Source organism: Mytilus californianus, unplaced genomic scaffold (genome assembly GCF_021869535.1).
Source record: "Mytilus californianus isolate M0D057914Y unplaced genomic scaffold, xbMytCali1.0.p SCAF_1, whole genome shotgun sequence".
Lineage (NCBI taxonomy): Eukaryota > Metazoa > Mollusca > Bivalvia > Mytilida > Mytilidae > Mytilus > Mytilus californianus.
In genome coordinates, this window is record NW_026262581.1 from 67,869,587 (window position 1) to 67,892,428 (window position 22,842).

General features: G+C 32.9%; 1 protein-coding gene across 2 annotated transcripts in view; it reads right to left on the minus strand.

The window, feature by feature from the left end:
* LOC127706551 (laminin-like protein epi-1) overlaps nucleotides 1-22,842 on the minus strand; it is a 122,253-nt gene that overhangs the window by 42,604 nt on the left and 56,807 nt on the right. For both annotated transcript variants that reach the window (XM_052211217.1, XM_052211209.1), the window contains exons 39-53: nucleotides 21,608-21,691; nucleotides 18,269-18,480; nucleotides 16,879-16,979; nucleotides 16,329-16,509; nucleotides 12,787-12,924; nucleotides 8,487-8,638; nucleotides 8,199-8,303; nucleotides 7,660-7,771; nucleotides 7,224-7,394; nucleotides 6,579-6,775; nucleotides 5,084-5,358; nucleotides 3,700-3,838; nucleotides 2,106-2,199; nucleotides 1,544-1,651; nucleotides 310-495 (exon numbers count right to left, since the gene is read on the minus strand). In XM_052211217.1, the coding sequence (XP_052067177.1) occupies nucleotides 310-495; nucleotides 1,544-1,651; nucleotides 2,106-2,199; nucleotides 3,700-3,838; nucleotides 5,084-5,358; nucleotides 6,579-6,775; nucleotides 7,224-7,394; nucleotides 7,660-7,771; nucleotides 8,199-8,303; nucleotides 8,487-8,638; nucleotides 12,787-12,924; nucleotides 16,329-16,509; nucleotides 16,879-16,979; nucleotides 18,269-18,480; nucleotides 21,608-21,691 (2,255 nt within the window). The remainder of the gene's footprint in view (nucleotides 1-309; nucleotides 496-1,543; nucleotides 1,652-2,105; nucleotides 2,200-3,699; nucleotides 3,839-5,083; nucleotides 5,359-6,578; nucleotides 6,776-7,223; nucleotides 7,395-7,659; nucleotides 7,772-8,198; nucleotides 8,304-8,486; nucleotides 8,639-12,786; nucleotides 12,925-16,328; nucleotides 16,510-16,878; nucleotides 16,980-18,268; nucleotides 18,481-21,607; nucleotides 21,692-22,842) is intronic.

Genomic DNA, 22,842 nt, shown 5'->3' on the forward strand with positions numbered 1-22,842 from the left:
CAATAAGCACCAGCAGCAGGATATAGCTCATTTGCATATAACTTACAAATAAACAAAAACTAGACATTTTCTGAAAACAATTCAGCATGGTAAAAGAGAGGCGAAAGATACCAAAGATACATTCAAACTCATAAGTCAAAAATAAACTGACAACACCATGGCAAAAAAGAAAAAGACCAATAGACAAACAACAATATACAAAACACAACATAGAAAATAAAGACAGAGCAACACAAACCCCACCAAAAACCGTGGGTGATCTCAGGTGCTCTGTAAGGGTAAGAGTTAAGTCCTTATAATAAAACTTACTCTGCTCCATAGCATCGTTTGTGGCTTTATTAGTATTGACAGTGTCAGTGGCTAGAGTTTCAACCTTTCTCTTGTCCTCTGGCAGTTTGTTAAGGATGTTACTGATTTTATTACGGGCATCAATGGCTTTCTGCTCTGCATCTGTCGCCTTTTGTTGAGCGTCCTGTGCACGTTGACCTACATTTCCTGTTGAGTAAATACAAGTTCAATTATTTCAAGGTTTCATTTGTATACTTTTTAGCCACAGGAACAAAAATAAATGAAAATTCAATTTAATAAACTGTTAACACAGAGATATGTCTCGCCTGTTTGTTATTTTGATAATGCAAATGTTCAAATCAAAATAGCAATATTTTAACATGTTAGTTATGCAAATATTCAAAGTCAATGAACCATGACTGAAGGTACAGGACTAAACAATCTCAATGGAAATGAGATGTGCCAATGCTAATACAACTGCATACCAAATAGAATTGACTTTTCATAAGTTGTTCCCTTTAAACAAACCTAAACACAAACATTAACTTGTAAACTACGTAAAAGTTTCAAAGTCAATGAACCATAATGAGGGGGTGGGGTTATATAATCTCCATGGAAATGAAACTTTACCAAATATCATTGACTTAACATTAGTGGTTCATCTTAAACTGACCTAATCACAAACTAATACATGTAAACTGAGCAAAAGTTTCAAAGTCAATAGACCATGACTGAGAGGTAAGGACCAAATATTCTTCATGGAAATGAGATGTGCTAATGCTTATTCAACTGCATACCAATTATCATTGACCTACCACTAGTGGTTCACCATAAACTAGACCTAATCACAAACTACATGTAATACATTGTTGACGCTGCTGCCACTGAAAACAGCATACCTATCTCTCGCTTTTTTTGACTCGGTCAAGGCGAGACAATAATGTCCTATGCAATTAGTTTTGGTATACATGTAACAGTCACATGACTAAGGAGAATTTAAAATGTTCAGAGACTCAATATGAAGCAGTTAAAGGTATGCACAATGACATCATAAAGCAGTATACATTTGTTTAATTAAAAGAAAATTTCTTAAAGAAGGCATCAACTTTTGATACCTTGTTTGAAGTTAATTCTTTTCTATGTTTGTGACATTGTTCTTTATAAGACAGAACAATCCAAACACGTAATAGATTGGTACTAGTAATCACAACAATAGTTGAGAAGATCCTTATTCAGTAAAATAACATGTACTTACCAAAAGGCAGATCATCCTGGACTTCATTTAATTCATTAGACAGCTGAGCATTCAAGCCTTTAACTTTCTCTGTCTCTTGTTTGGCATCTTCTAACCTACCAGACAATTCTGAAAGATAATAATTAAATAATTTAGAGTACTAACTTTTGTGCATTTCCTGGGTATGGGAGAACATTAAATTTCCATGTTGAACAAAAGACAAATTTTCAATACTATTATTATTATGCAAAAATGGTAAAATTGAGTAACTTTGAAAATACCATTTTTCCTCAATCCACAAAATTAAAATGAAGCAACTGTAATGAACAGAGCTTCTGAAGAATCGGTCTTAAAATCTTAAACCGGAAGTTGGTCATTTTAACCTTTCAATAAACAATGTAACAACAATTTAGGTGGTTTTGATCAACTCTGTATCGTTTGACAAAATCAGTCACTGATCTGTTGGTGAAAAGATTTTGAAGATATTCTTACTAGAACATAAGGTTCAGAGCTCAATATAACGATTGATCGAGAAAATTACACACAAATTTTTAGATTGTCTTATGCTACATCACTATAATACCTTGTTCTGTTCTAGTCATCCTTGTTTTGGCTTCCTCTAACAAGTTCATACTCTGGTTCTTAGATATAGCTGAATTTTCACCAACACCATTAGACTACAAATATACAAGTAATCCATTAAATTCTGATGACATATCTATTCCCTCCTCTTCCCCTTCTGTCCCTGACTATTGCATCAGACAGAAATATATTAAAACTTTTGCAATGTTACAAGCCATAACAAGTTTGAGTATTGCCTATAGAGAAAACCTAAACATACCACTGTGGATTATAATTAGTGGGTTAGCACACTTTTTGTTGATTTTATGGGTATCTGTAAACTGCAAATTATAAAGTTCAATGTACTATAGGATTGCATAGTCTTTTAATTTGCATAACCGCAAAATTCAATGGCCATGAAAATCAAATTTTTCCTCAATCCATGATAATTGGTTCCCATGAATATAAATGAATCCACTGTATTTAAATTGAAAAATCCCATGAAGAGGCAGTCAACTATAATATTAATTATGATGTAAATATTGTTTAAAATAAATACATTTGGTTAGTTTTTAAGTAAAGTTTATATGTATTAAAAATTCCTTAATAAAGTTAATGTAATTGTATGTGTATACTAATATAATTATTGTTTCTTATAAAATTTGAACTGAATTGCTTTACTAAGACATCATTGTAGCTTTAACAGTAGAAAAGCCATTATACATATATAGAATATAGAATTTATTCAGTAGGTTATAGGAATAAATAACTTTTAACTTACAAATAACTGAGTCTAAAAAAAATTACCAAAATATAACCTCAATTTATCACAGGTTGACCTAATGACACTAAGCAGAAACTGTATGCTTGGCAAGTTGCAACAGCTGTTAGTGCAAAAAAGATATTTGTGTTGTTAACATTTTTTTGCTATCAGCATTTCAAAGCATCATATCTAAACTGAGAATATACAAGAGAGGCAAAAGATACCAAAGGGATATTCAAAATCATGGCCATGGCAAAAGATGAAAATTGACCAAAAGACAAACAACAGTAAGCAAAACACAACATATAAAACTAAAGACAGAGCAACACAAACCCCATAAAAAACCAGCAGTGATCTCATTTGCTTTCGAAACGCTAGGCAGATCCTGCTCCACATGTGGCACCCATCATGTTGCTCATGTAAGTACAAACCCAATGATAATCTTATTCAGTAGGTCACAAGGCTCTCAACATTATTGTCCCAACCAAACAAAATCCAGGCTTAATTTAATCCTATAACTGATTCAACCCTAACTGAGAATGAGCTTGAAATATTTTCATCAGTTTACAAAATAACTTTTTAAACTATTTTCATTCCCTCACAGAGAGTGTTTGAAAACAAGGGTATACATTCTTCATTTTTAGACAATTTCACATCTCAAATAACATTAAGGTACCAATTTTACTCCATCAGATACACATTTCAACTATAAATGTCTCTTCATTGATGCTCAAGGCCAAAATATTTAAAAATAGAAAACTTGTTAAAAAAATGAAGAGCTTATAAACCAAAAATGACAAAAAGTATAGCCAAAACATTCTTTCTCCATTCATCATATTATTCCTTGACATACCTTCATGAATGCTTCATCTGAAGCATTAACAGCCAAAATAGCAGCAGCATATGCATCATCGATGGCCATTACTATATCTCCATAGGACTGTGCAGCATTGATAGCATTGGACGAGGAATCACGGGAGTCCGTATACATACTGGTAAAGAAAATGTATTTCTAATTAGATTCAATAAACAAAAGATTATCTCCTCTATTTCACAATATGCTAGGGTATGTGTACTCATTAACAAAAGATTATCTCCTCTATGTCACAATATGCTAGAGTATGTGTACTCATTAACAAAAGATTATCTCCTCTATGTCACAATATGCTAGGGTATGTGTACTCATTAATAAAAGATTATCTCCTCTATGTCACAATATGCTAGGGTATGTGTACTCATTAATAAAAGATTATCTCCTCTATGTCACAATATGCCAGGGTATGTGTACTCATTAATAAAAGATTATCTCCTCTATGTCACAATATGCTAGGGTATATGTACTCATTAATAAAAGATTATCTCCTCTATGTCACAATATGCTAGGGTATGTGTACTTATTAACAAAAGATTATCTTCTCTATGTCACAATATGCTAGGGTATGTGTACTCATTAATAAAATATTATCTTATTTATGTCACAATATGCTAGAGTATGTGTACTCATTAACAAAAGATTATCTCCTCTATGTCACAATATGCTAGAGTATGTGTACTATCTTTCACTGTTTCAGACAAACCCAAAGATTTTGTAATATTAACATGATAAATATTAGTCTATTAAAACAATGTTTCTACTGTTTAAGATTGGTTACAACCATATTTTAACAAGACATACCATTGAAACCACAAGCTCTTCTTCATAAATTAGAACTCTAACCATTCCATCATATTGTACTTTAGCTAATTTCAAAATCCTATTGATCAACATTTCTTGATCTTTCTATTTTTTTTAAGTATAAAGGTTTCATAAGGGCAGATAATCCAAATCAGGATATGCTTACCCTTCTAGAGCTTCTGAACTCAATTCCAGTTTTAAATGGAGCTTGTTTTGACTAAAGCTAAGACTGAATTGTTTGCTCTTTTTTCAAACTTTTTTATTCTGTTTGTCTTTACATCTGTCTAGTTGCTTTTAATTTGTCTGCTTTGTGTATTGTCATTAGCAATATCTCTTTAAACAATAGTTTGTTGTTTCCCCTACTTGTTATTTACACTTCCAATGCGATGTGTTTACTACAATATTATCTTCTAACATTTTTAATCAATTGGGAAGGGGTTGAATTTTAGATTTTCCCCCTCATTTTTAATGTAAATAGCAAGAAATCAAAATTCAAACTTGTGTTCGACTCTAAAAATCCGATTGAGGGGATGACCATATTTATTATGGCTATATCTGATACCTTTCCAAAAATCTGGCTTGTTCTTCTAGGGAATTAGCATGAGCTATACTATCATTGACTGGCCCTTCTGACATTGCTATTCCCATCTTAAGATTGTCTGTGCGCTCACTGAGTTTGACCAATGCATCATCCATCTTTGATGAATTTTCTTCCAGTTCTTTTGTCCAGTTTTTGGTGTGTTGGAGAGCCAATAAGGCTTTCTCTATCAGATCTCTAGACATGTCAAGCACCATCTCTGTATCACTTCCATGCATTTTTATGTCATCAATTGTGGACTAATAAAAAATAAATTGAAAATTCTGAGTCCCAGTCATGCTACAACTTAGTCTATTTGGACCAGAAACTTTTACAAGCCAATGAAATCACCTTTTATACCTTGACCTTGAGTTATTTAATTTTTTTTTAACCAAAAGACTATTGATTCTATAAACTGTTTAACAATCATGGACACCTTGTTAATGGTAAATTGCAATGGTAGAATGGTTGATTTGGGTTTATATACCATTGTCCTGAAAAAGCATCAAAACATTGTGGTGATAAAAATTCTATACATCTAAAAAAAAAAAAATTTTTTTATGTAAAACATCATAATAAGGCACATACTCGTTTACCTAATTGCGGAAAGTATGATGACAAGTGAAACAAACATGCATAATCAACTCATCTAAAACCAATTACCTTTGGGAGCTCATCAGGTAACACGTCTTATATTTAAAAGTATGGATTGGCAACTGTAAGTTTTATAGTCTTACTGTGTATGTGTGCACATTTAATTAAGTCTTTCGCATGGTATACATTAAAGCTTAAAAGTTACACTCAACAGTTTAAAACACATATAAAATAATATACAAACCAAAATTGAAGTTCACTGTAAGAACATTTCTACCAATGAGAAATTTCCCCACTTAACTCTTTATTTTTAACTTGTACCTTTAAACCTGAACTTTATCAGCACTATAAATAAAAAACCTTCTTTTTATAAGTTAACAATAATGATAAGGATGATGTTTATTTTTACTTTGTAAAGGAATACATTCTGGAGGCATTTCTATAGAATGTCAGTTTCATGTCCAATACACACTTTTTTCTCCTACTATATCTGCTTCTTAATACTGGAAGTTGAGGATAACTGTACACTGTCTCAGATTTTTGTGTAGTCAGGAAGACAATAACACCTTTGTGTTTCTACGACTCACGCAAAAAAATTTTGAGTTCTGATGAATGACTGTTTAAAAATTTCCTTATTCTTTTGTTAATTTCATTCACTATCCACTACTTGTGTTGACTTTGGACAATTAAGAGCTTAACATATTGTATAAACACTTCTTTATTGTTAAAGATTATAGGTTGACCTCATGGTTTTCAACATTTTTTCAAGTTGTAAAGATGCTGTGTATGTGACAAGTAAATCTCTATTTGTTCATATCGTATGTAACATTGTTAATAGTGTAGCCTTATATCTGATCACTTCTATAGAATATAAACACCATTATACCTGTAATGTAGCCATGAGAACTGTTCTGATATCCTCAGCCATATTGATGGCGTCCTCAGCATCTAATACAGATAAGCGACTACCATTCTGTAAATCATACAAACGTCCTCCAATTCTGTCTACAGCAGCTCTGGTTATAGCTGTGTGGTTGGCACCGTTGTCTGTCTTCACGACATAACCTCTTAAACTAAAGGTCACTAAAAAAAAGTTGGAAACAGAATTTTAAAAGTACATTACAACAAATAAAAAATGCTAAGATAAAATTTTATATGATTAATTTTAACTCTGTCAAAGAATCAAGTGACTTATTTTACTGGTTAAAACAATGTCCAAAGTTTCATAAATTAATAGTAATTGCGTTAAAAAAATTGTAGGCTCACTCCCCTTTCAATTATAACAAATAAGAAAGAGAAAATTGGATTTATAAATACAATCATGAAAAATTTCAACATTGTCTAGTATAAGGGGTTAGACAGCGAATGAGGGACCAGTAGCGGGAGTCAGGGGGTTGGAACCAGGAGAAGAGGGAGTAAAAAATAGATATGCTAGAAAATTTCTTTGACCAATTTACACCTGGGAGTAAGGGAGTGAGAATCAGGTGCCCCTTGTCCACCTCTTTTATAGTAATGAAAATCTTTAACTTACTTGTTATGGCAGCCATTTTCTCAGCATTACATTCCTCGGTATCTTTGGAGAAGTTTCGACTGATAATTTCATCCATGATCTGTTGTGAGACGGTCACATAGTTTGAGATGTTGGTCAATTTGATGCCCTGTAGAATTCTCTCTAGTACACTCTCTATGTACTGGACTGTTTCTGCAAAAATATAAGCTCAACATATTAATTCAACATCCACTTGAACTTTTACTATTCTGTTCCTTTTTCAACATTTACATATCATAAAACTTTCACCTTATTTTTGTTAGTTTTTTTCTCCAGTATATTTTCATGAACACCTCTTTCAGCTAATAACATTCTTATGTTGCATGCACCCTAACCTTTAAGGTTTACCCTAAAATTCCAGTTTATGCCCAGCTTTATTTTTACTGACAACTTTTTGTAACCTAACCTAAAAATTTACCCAATCTTATCTGGTCTAGTTCATTAGTCGTGCCCTCTGTCTCAAGGGCAGACTCTAGCAGACGACTGCTTTCCTCCTGAACAGCATTTCCTGTGATTACCAGAGATGAAGCCTGAAATGTAGGAAAACAGTTACAACACATTTCCAAATATTATCCCCCAAAAATAGTTAATGCTGTGTGTACTTGCTAAGGTTAGGTTAAGACATGTCTGCTATATTCATTACCATTGGGTTAACCTTTGGTGCTTTAATAAAGGAGAACAGCATATATTCTGATATAATATTCAATCTGGATAATGCGTAAAAACTTAAGTCAAGTATTTGCTGCCATTAAAACACTTTTCTAAAAGAACCTACATGGGATATGCTCAAAGATAAAAGTTTGGAAAGTCAAAGATAAAAATACAAGCTCAACAATATAATCACAGGGTTTTAAAAGGAACTGGAAAAAAAATACTCAAACTAAACAATGCTTTAAGGAAGGTGAAACTTTTTAAAATTTTAAAATTTATAAATCCATCTGCTGTTTCCATATTTACCTTGCCATTGCCATTATTTGCCTGTACTTCCAATTCACTGAGTTCCTGTCTTAATGGGGTCAATTCTAGATCTCTAGGGTCAGAATATAGATCTGCAACTTCTGGCTGTAAAGTCAAAATAGAAATTTTACATTAAGTATGAAAATCTAAAATTAAATAATAATAAAACAAAAGCATTTGATTCATTTGTACATATCTATATATTTCCCCCATTAGATTTCTCCAGGATGCACAAAGAAAATTCTCTGATGAAACTTTGAATGATAAAGAATAATTGAATCAACCTACCCTGAGAGCTATTACACTTTCATTAATCCTCTGTAATCTGTTATGAGCAGACACACCTGCTGACACTCCTGCCAAATTAGCCGTCAGACCTCCCAATTCAGAATCTAAAGCTTCAACATCATCAATCAGAATGTGTACACAGTTGTCACACTCTGAAACAAAATTCATTTATCATACATTATTCTATTTATAAATGTGTACACAGTTGTCACACTCTGAAAAAAAAATCATTTGTTATACATCATTCTATTTATGTGTGTACACAGTTGTCACACTCTGAAAAAAAATAGAAAATCATTTGTTATATATCACACTATTTATATGTAAAATCAAGGCCACATGAAACAAAACTTTTATCAAAATTCATTTTTTTCTGATATTTTTTAATACTTAAAGGGAAAATTCGCGATTTTTTACTTATCATCTTATTATGTTCATAATACCATTAAAAACATATTCACCAAGTTTTATCTGGATATGAAAACTAATAAAGAAGAAAATTGGGAATTATTAATTTTATTTATTCAAACTTCCTGACTTATGTGACGTAGTTTAAGTCTTTTTGCATGCCGGGAGTGGATTAATCTCATTTAAAGTCTTGTTCGTTAATCATCTAATAACGCGATTTAAAGCGCATCAACGACTTTTGGTGTAGCTATTAACCAACTAACAATTCAGAAAGAAAAGTGATTAGCCGTGCATTTTTTTAAATTAAAATTTACGATTTATATTTTTAGGGTTTCTGATATGATTATAGTAATAAAAGCAAATCATACAATAGAATTTTTTTATGATTTTTTTTTCGACGGATATTTTGAACAACATATATAACTGATAGTATAATAGAAATTCCCGTTTGTATTCTCCCCTATTACTTCAGTCGAGGATTTGTCTTACTATACAAATCCTTGCATCAGTCTAGTACTGTGTAAATACAATGCATGTGTATTATGCTGACACCACCTGGTAAAGGCGTGGTTAAATTCACGGTAATTAAAAGATTAGCATTATGTAATTTTAATCCTTTGATCTTCACTAGAGTGGTGTTTGTCCTCAAGGGTTCACCGTTGCAGGTATGAGACAGATTTTTTTTAATTATTAAGGGAGGAATATAGTGGCAAAATACCTTAATCGCTGTTATATATATATTTTTTTAACATTTTGCATTTGCTCGGTTTTTAAATAAATAGGTGAGTATTTTGTTGTAACATCGAAATCTGAATCACTTTTAATAAAATAATTATATAAATATTATAAATGGCACACGAAAACGAGCGTATATATCAAAACAGTACTATTTTAAATTATCATCGGTAACCTTGAATATTTAAATGTGCAGAGAAAATTATCAGTTACAAAAATATAGTTTTGTCGTCCAAAGCGATCTTCATTTACCTAATCAGGAATGCCCTTATTAAAATATTATAAATCTCACAACGTATTTATATAATTCTTAAGCTATTTGACCAACGATGTTTAAAAAAAATAACAGAATCAATCTAACGTCAACTTTCCTTTTTTAAATGGAGACAGAACGTCGAAATCAATTTTCAATGTGCTTGATATCTTGTACCTTTGTAAGACTTATCATTCATTCATAAACCCACTCTAAACCAGAGACATATATACGTCTGTTTAAACTGACAAGAAAACTCCTAAAGCGGACAAGCAGTATATTCTGTAAATTTCTGAGATTTAATACAAAGAAATAAAAAAAATGCCGAAATGAATTTGATCCTGGAAAATATTCACATCCTCATTCGGTCTGAAAAAAAGATACGAATTTGGTAAACAGAACATGCAGAAGTGTGAATGTTATAAAACCTAATTGTTATATCAGAAACCATTATAAATATGAACATGTATACGTAAGACCTCATGGGACGTCACCTAACCACATTCAGGTAATATACAAGTAGCTCTGTTATACCCGGAAATGTCAAGGTTAATCATAGATAGATAGACATGACCTCAGACCCCCCCCCCCCCCCCCCCCCCAATCGAGGAACAGTATATCTTACAATGTGTATATTCCTGCAAAAATAAAAATAAAATGAGAAAAAAGAAAGAGATGAACGGTAAGTCACATCAGATTCAGATATTTATATAGTTGCTTGTCGTTAAATAGAGATCTAGTGTATACATGTCTCTGCGTTAACTTATAAAAATAACAGGAAATAATAAATTTGAAATATATTTATGATGAATACTTTGCAACTGCGACACCCCTTTTTATCACAGCGTACATGCATGCATTTAAATGACTGTCCGTTATGCCATTTAGAATGACAATCGTACGTACAATCCTATAGTTCATGGTGAGTCCTTTTCTATCAGATATGGCGGCAACTTTTCGTATTTATATTTTCTCTTATATTACCGGTATTGTCATTTAATATCTAATGCATAAGTGCAATATTAAGAGTGGTTAAATCCCCTACAAGCTAACTAAATAAATAAATCAACCCTCTAGCTGACCAGACGTTAATACAACTACCATCAGTCTATCCGGAGTGAAGTTTCTTTATTTCTTCAAATAGGCTTTTGGGGATCATTAGTGCACGTCCGGTGGCATATATATATATAACATGCATGTCGGACCAGGAAAATGTGATGATGACGAATTTCTTAAACTGTTCGAAATAATCTTATTGAAATATAAATCTGTGATTTTACTATGTCTATAGCTTCGATGAACCAAAGCAAGTTAGATATCGACCTGTATTTAAATCAGATTGGTTCTTGATGTTTCTCTCGTATATTCAATATACTTGTATGATATTAGTTCTATATTGCGACTATCCATAGTTCCGTATTAAACCTTCCATCTAGGCGTATAAACCAATGATCGACAAGTGCCGCACATTTTGTTAAATCAATATTTGTATGTTTCAAAATGTCCATAATTATTGACAACGGGTATTATACTTACATTTTCCCCAATTTACCCTTGGAAAATGTGTAATAGATTTTTATTTCATCAAATTTTTTTTTTTTTATTATTTAAACTTTCATAAATATCATTCTTTACACCAAAAATGTTATTTATAAACAAGCGTATGAGTTTAGCAATGACTAGTATATCACTATCGCATACGCTATACAAAGTTGTATATTACACCTGATAGATTCAAAATGGAAGTTACATGTTATCGGCCGTGTACACTGATCAATACCCCCAGAAAAGAAGTGATGCACGAACTTGTTTTATGTAATTGTGTAATAACAGTTTTAAAGCCCGACAGGAAATCGCTTGAATACCTGTACGTGTCACCTCACAATACCTCTGGGAACAATTCCTTTAGCCATTCTGGTGATCAGATAAGGGAAGGTCCGAATTTATTTTAAAAAGTTTATTACATAAAACAATTATGAACAAACTAGATTTTCAAAAACAATTTTACACGGAACACTTATTTATAACTTTGACTTTTTAACTAATTTCAATTTATTGTTTTAAATACTTCGTAAACAAAACAGTTTCAAAACGACAGACCATACTATTAGTACTAGTTATTTAAAAAATAATATATATAAAATTACATTTTCCGTATCAAGTTAGTTAGGAAAGGTTGCACAACCATGTCTATCATAATCTTTTTTGTGACCTGGGAAACTGCTTTCCTTGTCGGATAAAACAACCGTACGCTTGACAAGATATCGACACTCAATTACGGCTACGTAAGGTTACTGCTTGTTTTGGTCCTTTGTGGTTTATAGATATATCGTGGTCAATATTCGGGGAGGATGTCAAAATGGCCGCATGCGGAGAATTGATACTCTAAATTTAAAATCGATGGTGATCTCTTAACTTGCAGAATAAAACTTTAATATCTATGAATTTGTGCTTTTTTATACATCATGAACAGAATATGAATTTTTCATTTTTTTGCGAAGTCTCCCTTTAACAAGATGTATATTTATTACATTTTATTTTTGTAATATTATTTATAAATTAATTAATTAAAGTGATGATATTGTTTCATTTTCTGTTCTTTCAGAATTGTAGCCTCAAATTAAAGAAATGCAGTTGCAAGCTTGCAATGAAAGTCCCAAGGTTTTTGGATGTATAAACCCTCACGTATCTTACGGTCATTTGATATTTCAAGAGCAAGACAGGCAAGTTTGGTGTTTTCTAAACATTCACAATTCCTACTATATACATAAGGAACATAACTTGTCAAATTTGATTACAAGTTTCAGGTGATTGTCAAGAAACAACAAACATCAAGTAATGACAAAAGCTATGACATTTATTGACAAGTAAGCTCAACTGACTTTTTTGGTTAACATAAATTACCTTGGCAACCTTTCTGTGGGATAAGTACCCATCTGTCAAGACATCTATCACATGTAGGACCTGTCACTCCTGGTAAGCACTGGCATCTTCCTGATTGCCTGTCACAGGTGATAGCTCCATCAAACTCACAATTACACTCTGTAAAGGTCAAATACAGGTAAAGTGCAGGTAAACATTCACATCTTCTAGCATGTCTCAAATTTATACTGATATATATATACAACTATCTGTATGTTCCGTTAAGAGTACATATTGTAAACTATCTTCTTGTCAACCTGTCTGTCAATCACAAGTAAGAAGGTCAAGAATGTGTCCATAGTACATGGATACCCCAATCGCACTATCATTTTCTATGTTCAGTGGACCATGAAATTGGGGTTTGGCATTAAAATTAGAAAGATCATATCATAGGGAACATGTGTACTAAGTTTTAAGTTGATTGGACTTCAACTTCATCAAAAACTACCTTGATCATAAACTTTAACCTGAAGCAGGACAGACGGACGAACGGACGGACGAACGAACGAACGGACGAACAAACAGACACACAGATCCAATAACATAATGCCCCTCTACTATTGTAGGTGGGGCATTAAAATAAGCATGCATAGCAACAGATGAAAATAAATGATCCGAAGCCCAATGTTCAAAAGAGTTCACACCTGTAACACATGTCTCCTTCTCTGGACCTTTTGACCTGGTTTCCGTAACAAGGTCTGCTCCAACGAAAGGTGGCATTCTAACAGAAACTGGGACTGCATTATGAGCAGCCTGCCAGTTTGAACCTGAGGCTTCAGAGGGTTGTTTGCACACATTCTGCTTCTTGTCCACAGATTTTAAGGACTTCAAATTTTTCACTGCACAGTTGTCAGCATCTGACATTTGTGAGAATTTCAAGTGGACCTACCTTGCTGTTTACCTGCTTAAACTTGTGTGTCCTCCTCAATTTCAAACATTGTCAACGTAGCTAATAATAAAATGCTCCGCAGGGCGCAGCTTGATACGACCGCAGAGGTCAAACCCTGAACAGTTGGGGCAAGTATGGACACAACATTCAAGCTTGATACAGCTTTGCATTTGGATTGTGATAAAATATTTGACACAGCATAGGTTTCTGACACAGAATGAATGTGGTCTAAGAACTAAAAATTTTAAATTGGACATTCACCTATTATGGTCCAATATCCAAAATCTAAATACATGGTTAGATTCAGCATATCAAAGAACCCCAAGAATTCAATTTTTGATGAAATCAAACAAAGTTTAATTTTGGACCCTTTTGACCTCAATGTGGACAAAGTTGATAACGGGCCCAAAAATCAAAAATCTAAATACATGGTTAGATTCAGCATATCAAAGAACCCCATATATTCAATTTTTGTTGAAATCAAACAAACTTTCATTTTGGACCCCGATTTGGACTAACTTGAAAACTGGGCCCATAATCAAAAATCTAAATACATGTTTAGATTCAGCATATCAAAGAACCCTAAGAATTCAATTTTTGTTAAAATCAAACTTAGTTTAATTTTGGACCCTTTGGACCTTAATGTAGACCAATTTGAAAAAATAACCAAAAATTAAGAATCTAAATACACGGTTAGATTCGGCATATCAAAGAACCCCAATAATTCAATTTTTGATGAAATCAAACAAAGTTTAATTTTGGACCCTTTGGACCTCAATGTGGACCAATTTAAAAATGGGGCCCAAAATCCAAAAACTTAATACACGGTTGGATTCAGCATATTAAAGAACCCCAAGAATTCAAGAATAAAACCCCATTGAAATTGGTCAAGAAATAAGCAATTTATACGAAGTATCTTCTTTTGCACAATACTGTGCAATTGAATATTTCTTGCTATTGCGCAATACTGCACAATTGACAATTTCTTGCTATTGCGCAATATTGTGCTATTGGATTCTTGCTATTGCGCAATACTGTGCAATTGAAGATTTCTTGCTATTGCGCAATACTGTGCAATTGAAGATTTCTTGCTATTGTGCAATACTGTGCAATTGAAAATTTCTTGATATTGCACAATACTTATTATATAATAATTTACACATCCTGTTTGGTGTGTATCTCCTACCATATCATTATTATTTGCTTTTAAATATTAATCAGAAATAACCAACTTAAAATGGAAAATTTTAAAAAGAAAAAAAAGAGGAAAAAAAAAAAAAAATCCCCCCCCCCAATTTTTTGAACCCCCTTATGATTCATCACCCCAAACTCAATCCCAGCCTTCCCTTTGTGGTATGGTACCTTGCAGTACAATTTCAAAGAGATCCATACACTTGAACACAAGTTATTGTCTGGAAACTAGAAAAATGTGTTTTTGGCCCCTTTTTGGCCCCCAATTCCTAAACGTTTAGATCAATTACCCCCAAACTCAATTCCAGTTTTCCCTTTGTGATATGGAACCTTGTAGTACAATTTCAGAAATATCCAAACACTAACACACAAGTTATTGACATGAAACTAGAAAAATGCTTGTTTTTTGCCCCTTTTTTGGCCCCTAATTCCTAAAATTTCGAGGCAATTACCCCCAAAATCAATCCCAGCATTCCCTGTGTGATATGGAACCTTGTGGTACAATTTCAGAGAGATCCATACACTTGAACACAAGTTATTGTCTGGAAACTAGAAAAAATGCTATTTTTTTGCCCCTTTTTGGCCCCTTATTCCTCAACATTTTGGGCAATTACCCCCAAACTCAATTCCAGCTTTCCCTTTGTGATATGGAACCTTGTAGTACAATTTCAGAAATATCCATACACTTACACACAAGTTATTGTCATGAAACTAGAAAAATGCTTGTTTTTTGCCCCTTTTTTGGCCCCTAATTCCTAATATTTTGAGGCAATTACCCCCAAAATCAATCCCAGCATTCCCTTTGTGATATGGAACCTTTTGGTACAATGTCAGAGAGATCCATACACTAACACACAAGTTATGTCTGGAAGTTACAAAAATGCTTATTTTTGGCCCCTAATTCCTTAACTGTTAGTACCATAACCCCCAAAATCAATCCCAACCTTCCTTTTGTGGTATTGAACCTTATGGTAAAATTTCATAGAGATCCATTCACTTAAACTAAAGTTAGAGTGCGAAAACCAATGTGTCTTCGGACGACGCCAGACGACGACGACAACGCCAACGTCATACCAATATAAATATGGGTGTATTGGCGAATAGTCAAAGCCCTTGTTGATACTTTTAAATTGAGTCCACCTGATTTATATACTCACGTTCATAAATCGATATTAAAATAGAATTATCATACAATAAAATTCATCCCCCTCATACATATTAAATATATATACTTTGGACACAATATTTCTCTCCATGCTTTCAACAATTTTCAATACAAAACCCATATATATATACATGAAAGATACATACTTTAACACAATGTTACAATATTAAAGCTCTCTATACACTGGTCACAATATGTTCTATTGATATCTGTTTATCCATGTCAAAACCTAGAGCCACCATGATAAATATGCAGCTGTGAAAACTCAATAATACATACTCTGACATCCATTGACAGCATAGTTCCAGTAGCCCTCTATACACACATCACAATATCTTCCTTCAACACCTGGCTGACAATTACAATCTCCAGACACCATGTCACATTGTGGACTTACAGATGCCACTTCACAGTTACAATCTCGACATCCACCACACTGGTCAAATCCATATGTATTTGGCTAAAAAAAAAAATGTATTTACACAGTCATCTTCAGTATTAGTCTGAACCAAATAAACTATGACAATCTGTTTGAGCTAGCAATTTTTTACTGATGTAATGTCTTCAGGCCAGTTTTAAAGAATATGAATTTTGGAAGACTATTTCTACATTTTCAAGGACTAATACTTTCCTTTTTTTAGATTAAGATTCTTTTTTTAAATTTCCATAATTTTTTGTCCTTACAGCTGGCTTTAAAATAAGAAAACACAGGTCATTTATATCAATTTATACAGGCAAACTAAAGTTTACTGTTATTCAAGAACATCTCCTGATAAAAGTATATTCAAAAACTGGAAGATTAAGATTGGTGTGGTCAGTTTATACATACAGCGCACTGTTCACATCCTGGTCCTATGACATTAGGTTTACATGAACACTGTCCATTGTCACGTTCACAATACTCAGAACCACACTGGTCACACTGACATGCTGAAAATTGAAATGAAAATAAATTTCAATAACATTTTCAGTTCTATCAAAACTGCAGAATTTTTCTTAAGTTGTTATTACACAGGACAGAGAACTCAACTCTAACAAAGTTTCAACAATCTAAATGTCGAATTAAACACTAACAATTTTCTTTTTAGATGTTCTAATATGGACTTTTATTTAAAGCAATACAAAATTACAGTATTTCATCTAAGTGGTTTGTCTAAATTTACTCTTTTTTCAAACTTTTCTCTGATGCCAGAAAACCTGTCCTTTACATCACAAGCATGCCTGTTATGTGGTTTCATTTCTTTTTTCTGTTCAATTTAAAATATTTCTGTGTCAAGTGTACCGTACTGTGTCATATATTGTCTAATGTAATGATTATTTTGTAGTATGTTAACAACTTGTGTCTTGATCAAGTGTGCCCTTTATTAAATACGGATGGTTGTTATGTACAAGACGTCATAGTTTATTACTTTGAATTTGAAATCTAATCGACAGTTATAACAGAACATTCAGTATAATAAATTAAATAACACATATCTGAGAGGGTGATAGAGCAGATTGATACCCCTCGAAAAGACATTGTCAACCTTGACTTCGCCTCAGTTGACAATGTTTTCTCGGGGTAACAATCTGCTCTATCACCCTCTCAGCTATGTGTTATTCATATACTATCCCATGGCTTAGCGGGAGACTATTTTTTGAATGTCACCCTCTCGTGCAGACCAGTCAAAATTGATAATTTAAAGGAATACATCAATAATTTTAAAGACAATGCTCAAGTCCTACGTTTTGGCCTCAGAACTTTCTCAGACTGTCAAAATAAAAGATACATCTTGCTTCACTTTTGTTGTTTTTTTAATAACTGTAACATTGTTATGTACATGATGTCATATTTAATTATTTTCAATTTAAAATTTTAAAGACAATAAAGGCAGAACATTCAGTATAAAAAATTAAATAACACATAGGTGAGAGGGTGATAGAGCAGATTGATACCCCTAGAAAAAAACAATGGGCTCTATCACCCTCTCAGCTATGAGTTATTTATACAATGTTTTGATAAACAACTATTTTTATGAAGAAAGAAAAAAATTGTTGAAAAATGAAAGCTGCATAAAAGTGCCCTTTTTAAAGGATAGCACCCCTTCATTTTCTAGCTAGAACACTGGGAACCCTCCTCTTAAATATACTCTCCTTTTTCTTATTCTTTCTATCTTGTCACATTATAGCTAAAGGCATGCTCTAAATTTTCCATTAAATGACTGTGACCTAGTACCCACCTGCACAGTTCTTATCTTGCAAAGCATCCCCATAATACCAATCTCTACACAGGGAACACTGTGGTCCTACTGTATTATTAAGACACCTCAAACATTCTCCTGTAGCTACATCACAGGCATAAGGATCATTCATATCAATGTTACCAGAACACTGACAAGGCTGGCAGGTGCTTCCTTGCTGATTTGGGTTGCCAAAGTAACCTGGTGCACATCTGAAAGACATATATCATTGATAAAAAACGAGTGTTTACATGAAATGCTGACTGCTTTATTTTTACACAAGCTTTCACCATAACCTAAGAATTAAAACATTGAAACATGACTTTTAGTAATGACTTAAAAAAACAAACCAGTTTCCAATGTTTTTGTGGCATTCAAAAGTTTCACTAGATTAAAAAAAAAAATAGCAATGTAGACCAGAGCTTCCAAAATTTGTTTGAGCCAGCTGGACATTTCATATCTTATCCCGATTTTTTATCCCTTTAGACTTAGTAAATTAGGCAACTATGATAACCAGTTGGCCATCATATATGATATAACCAATGATTGACATTAAAACGATATTAAACTTTACTTTGATATAAATTCGATGTTCTGACGTAAAGTGTTAAATTGAAAGTGCAGCATTCGAAGTGTGCAGCATCAGCGTACTAATTCTGCTTAATTCTGCTTTAGACTCTTTATTTGTGCAAAATAACGCTGTCAAAAGCTTTACTTTCGTTTTTAAAATCACATTTTCCTAATGCCGGATGTTGACTTGATAATGGTAAATCACGGATCAGACATGGATACGTAATATCCGTGTAAGTTTACGATTGAGTTAGGTAGCCTTTTCAAGTTATTTCTTCAAGAAAATACTCGAAATGAACGTTAGATAAAGGTATCAATGATAATTTTAGCATTATTGAAGAATTAGGATGCATAATTAAATTTCCCACCAGCAGACAATAGACACATGCGCACATGTGTACTAGTTCAAACAACGTGGTTCTGACGATTATTAGTTTAAAACCTTTTCAAATTTTTCATCAAATCATATTTATTAACGTGTTTCTTATAATTTCAATCTTTTAGACTAAATAAATCAGATGCAACCCGCTGAAATGTAAGAAAATAACTTTGAATACCCTTTAGCGTACCCCAGTATTTAACACGATGTACAGTGTTTTTAAATATAATAATGAATATCATACAAATTCGAATTCATTTATAAATATTCTTATTTGAAGAATTATTTTAAAATCTAAGGATACTTTTTTAAAACTGAATGCTCATTTACAATAATATCTGCAAAGCGTAATTAAATAGGATGTTGTTCCATACACGCTTACATGTTTGACCTCGTTTACCTGATCACCTTTATCACCTGTTTATGTTCATTGTTATGCATCATCAATTCTATTGATTAAGACAAGCTAAGGTCTCTCATCAAAGGTAATCAGTGAATGATTTATGGCTTCAATATTACTTATTGAAGGGATAATTGTTTGACAGCTTGTTGTTTTTTAAATAAAAGAACAAATGTTTTTTTCTACTTTTTATTGATGTACCAAGCCGTGCATTTGTGTACCCAGATGATTAGACTAACTGAGACACTTCAGAGTATGAAATATGCTGCATCTGTTTAATTAAACCCAAATATGACCGAAATATCTTTGTGAAATAGATTGCCACAATTATAAACTATAATGCCCAAACGGACATTTTTACGGATCGATAGTTGGTAAAAAAAGTGAAATGACTGTTTTATGAAAATGCCTTGAATAACAAAAGTGGCAAACCTATGATATTTGACCGTTTGAGGCTGAGAGCAGCCGGACTTTTGTTATAAATTTCGGTCAAGTCCGGAATATATGACCGTTTTGGAAGCCATGATATAGACAATACAGTTTCTGTCAACAACATAGATGAATATAACTACATTATGACTTATGATGCAACGAATGGTGAAAGATTTTTCTTTTATTGATTACTATAGGTCAATCCCAATAATTATAAGTTTGAACAATTATTCTTGTCTTATTTGTCAATCAAATTTGTTCTTTAAAAAACCCACTGCAAATTCATTAAAAATATGACGACATTCAGTCCTCCAAGTTTACCCATCCTAACATGAAATACAGTTCAAATAAGGTTGAAAAACCACAGAAAAGTGATACAAAGTTATATATATAATTTAATTGTTAACTAACATAAACATAAAGCCTAATAATTACAGGCCATTGTAACTGTAGTTATTATGCAAGACTTTTATCTTAAAGAGTGTAAAAGTCTTCACCCCATTGGTATGTTGAATTATAAAACGCCTCTTGCTTTAGCAAAGAAATACAAAAAAAATTATTAGGTCTATGTCAATATAGTTTGATTGTTATTATTAAATATCAAGGACTTTCCATCTATAAATAGAGAATATTATATGGCATTTTCAATATCACACCCGTATCAACCCGACACGCCAATATAATCATGAGAGCTCTGCTGGAAGGATTATATTGGTTGAGGGTTGATACAGTGTGTGATATAGAAAAAGCCATATCATATACACTTTATTATATACTTTAAACAACTCATAGACAGTACAAATTCTTCGGTATACATTTCAAAGTTTGCTACATCACCACCGTCAACATCGTCCATCTTTGAAAATGTAGCATTATGACGTAAAGACATGATGTCATACAAATAAGGGGTTTAATAAAGCCTTTGCAACAGTGCTGATATCGATATCATCACGGGTGGCTGATACAGCACGCTTGCCAATGATTGTATTACACATACAATGTATCTGTATTTACTACTAAGTATATAATAAAAATGTTTACCTTACGGATATAATTCAAAGTATACTTGAATAATATAAAAATATATATAAATATAAAATTTATAGTGACTATGCTAAAAATAGCATCCTATATTCATACTGATGAGATGAGATGATAATTCCTGTACACTTAAAAATACTTTGTGTACTGTGATTAGTCATCCTTATTTGAAACCTACGAGAAGGTAACACCTCCTGAAACAAAAGCTGGTTTAATAAGCCACAGTTGGAGGTGATAAGGTGGCTGCACAATGCTAGGCGGCATAGCCATAGAATATAGAGGTATAACTATAGGTTCCAGCCCCAGATGGGGAGGAAGTAAAGAATCAGATCTACTTTAACATTGTTTACATAATAAAAATAACAACGTCATACCAATATACGACCAAAAAATTTTTAATTTTTGCGGTCGTATAAAAATATATTGCAAAACTTAGTGCAGTTGCATCAAAAAAACACAGTTTAACTGACTTTTCCTCTCTCTCTCATAATAGGTACAATAGGTTCCAGTTTCTTACCTCTCACAATAGGTACCAGTGTATCCTTCTTTACATTCACAGGAATATAACTGATTGTTATATACATCACAGCTTGTGGCAAAACTACAAATAAAGTAAAACATACACATCATATCTTGCCCCAAAATAATTTCAAGTATAAACAGTACTTAGGTCAATCCATGAACCCCTTCTTTAGAGCACAAGTTTAACTACAATAAAATGCTCCGCTGGGCGCAGCTTGATACGACCGCGGAGGTCAAACCCTGAACAGTTGGGGCAAGTATGGACACAACATTCAAGCTTGATACAGCACTGAATTTGGATTGTGATTAAATATTTGACACATCATAGGTTTCTGACACAGAATGAATGTGGTTCAAGAACTTAAAATTTTTTAATTAACCTATTCATACCATATCATTATTATTTGCTTTTATATATAAATCAGAAATAACCAATTTAAAATGGAAAATTTTAAAGAAAAAAAAATCCCTCCCTCAAATTTTTTGAACCCCCTTATGATTCATCACCCCCAAACTCAATCCCAGCCTTCCCTTTGTGGTATGGTACCTTGTAGTACAATTTCAGAGAGATCCATACACTTGAACACAGTTATTGTCTGGAAACTAGAAAAATGCTTGTTTTTAGGCCCCTTTTTGGCCCCTTATTCCTAAACGTTTTGGGCAATTACCCCCAAACTCAAACCCAGCTTTCCCTTTGAGATATTGAACCTTGTAGTACATATTCATTAAGATACATACACTAACACACAAGTTATTGTCCTGAAACTAGAAAAATGCTTGTTTTTTACCCCTTTTTGGCCCCTAATTCCTAAAATTTTGAGGCAATTATCCCCAAAATTCAATCCCAGCCTTCCCTTTGTGGTATGGTACCTTGCAGTACAATTTCGGAGAGATCCATACACTTGAACACAAGTTATTGTCTGGAAACTAGAAAAATGCTTATTTTTGGCCCCTTATTCCTAAACGTTTTGGGCAATTACCCCCAAACTCAATTCCAGCTTTCCCTTTGTGATATGGAACCTTGTAGTACAATTTCAGAAAGATCCATACACTTACTCACAAGTTATTGTCATGAAACTAGAAAAATGCTTGTTTTTTGCCCCCTTTTTGGCCCCTAATTCCTAAAATTTTGAGCCAATTACCCCCAAAATCAATCCCAGCAGTCCCTTTGTGATATGGAACCTTGTGGTACAATGTCAGAGAGATCCATACACTAACACACAAGTTATG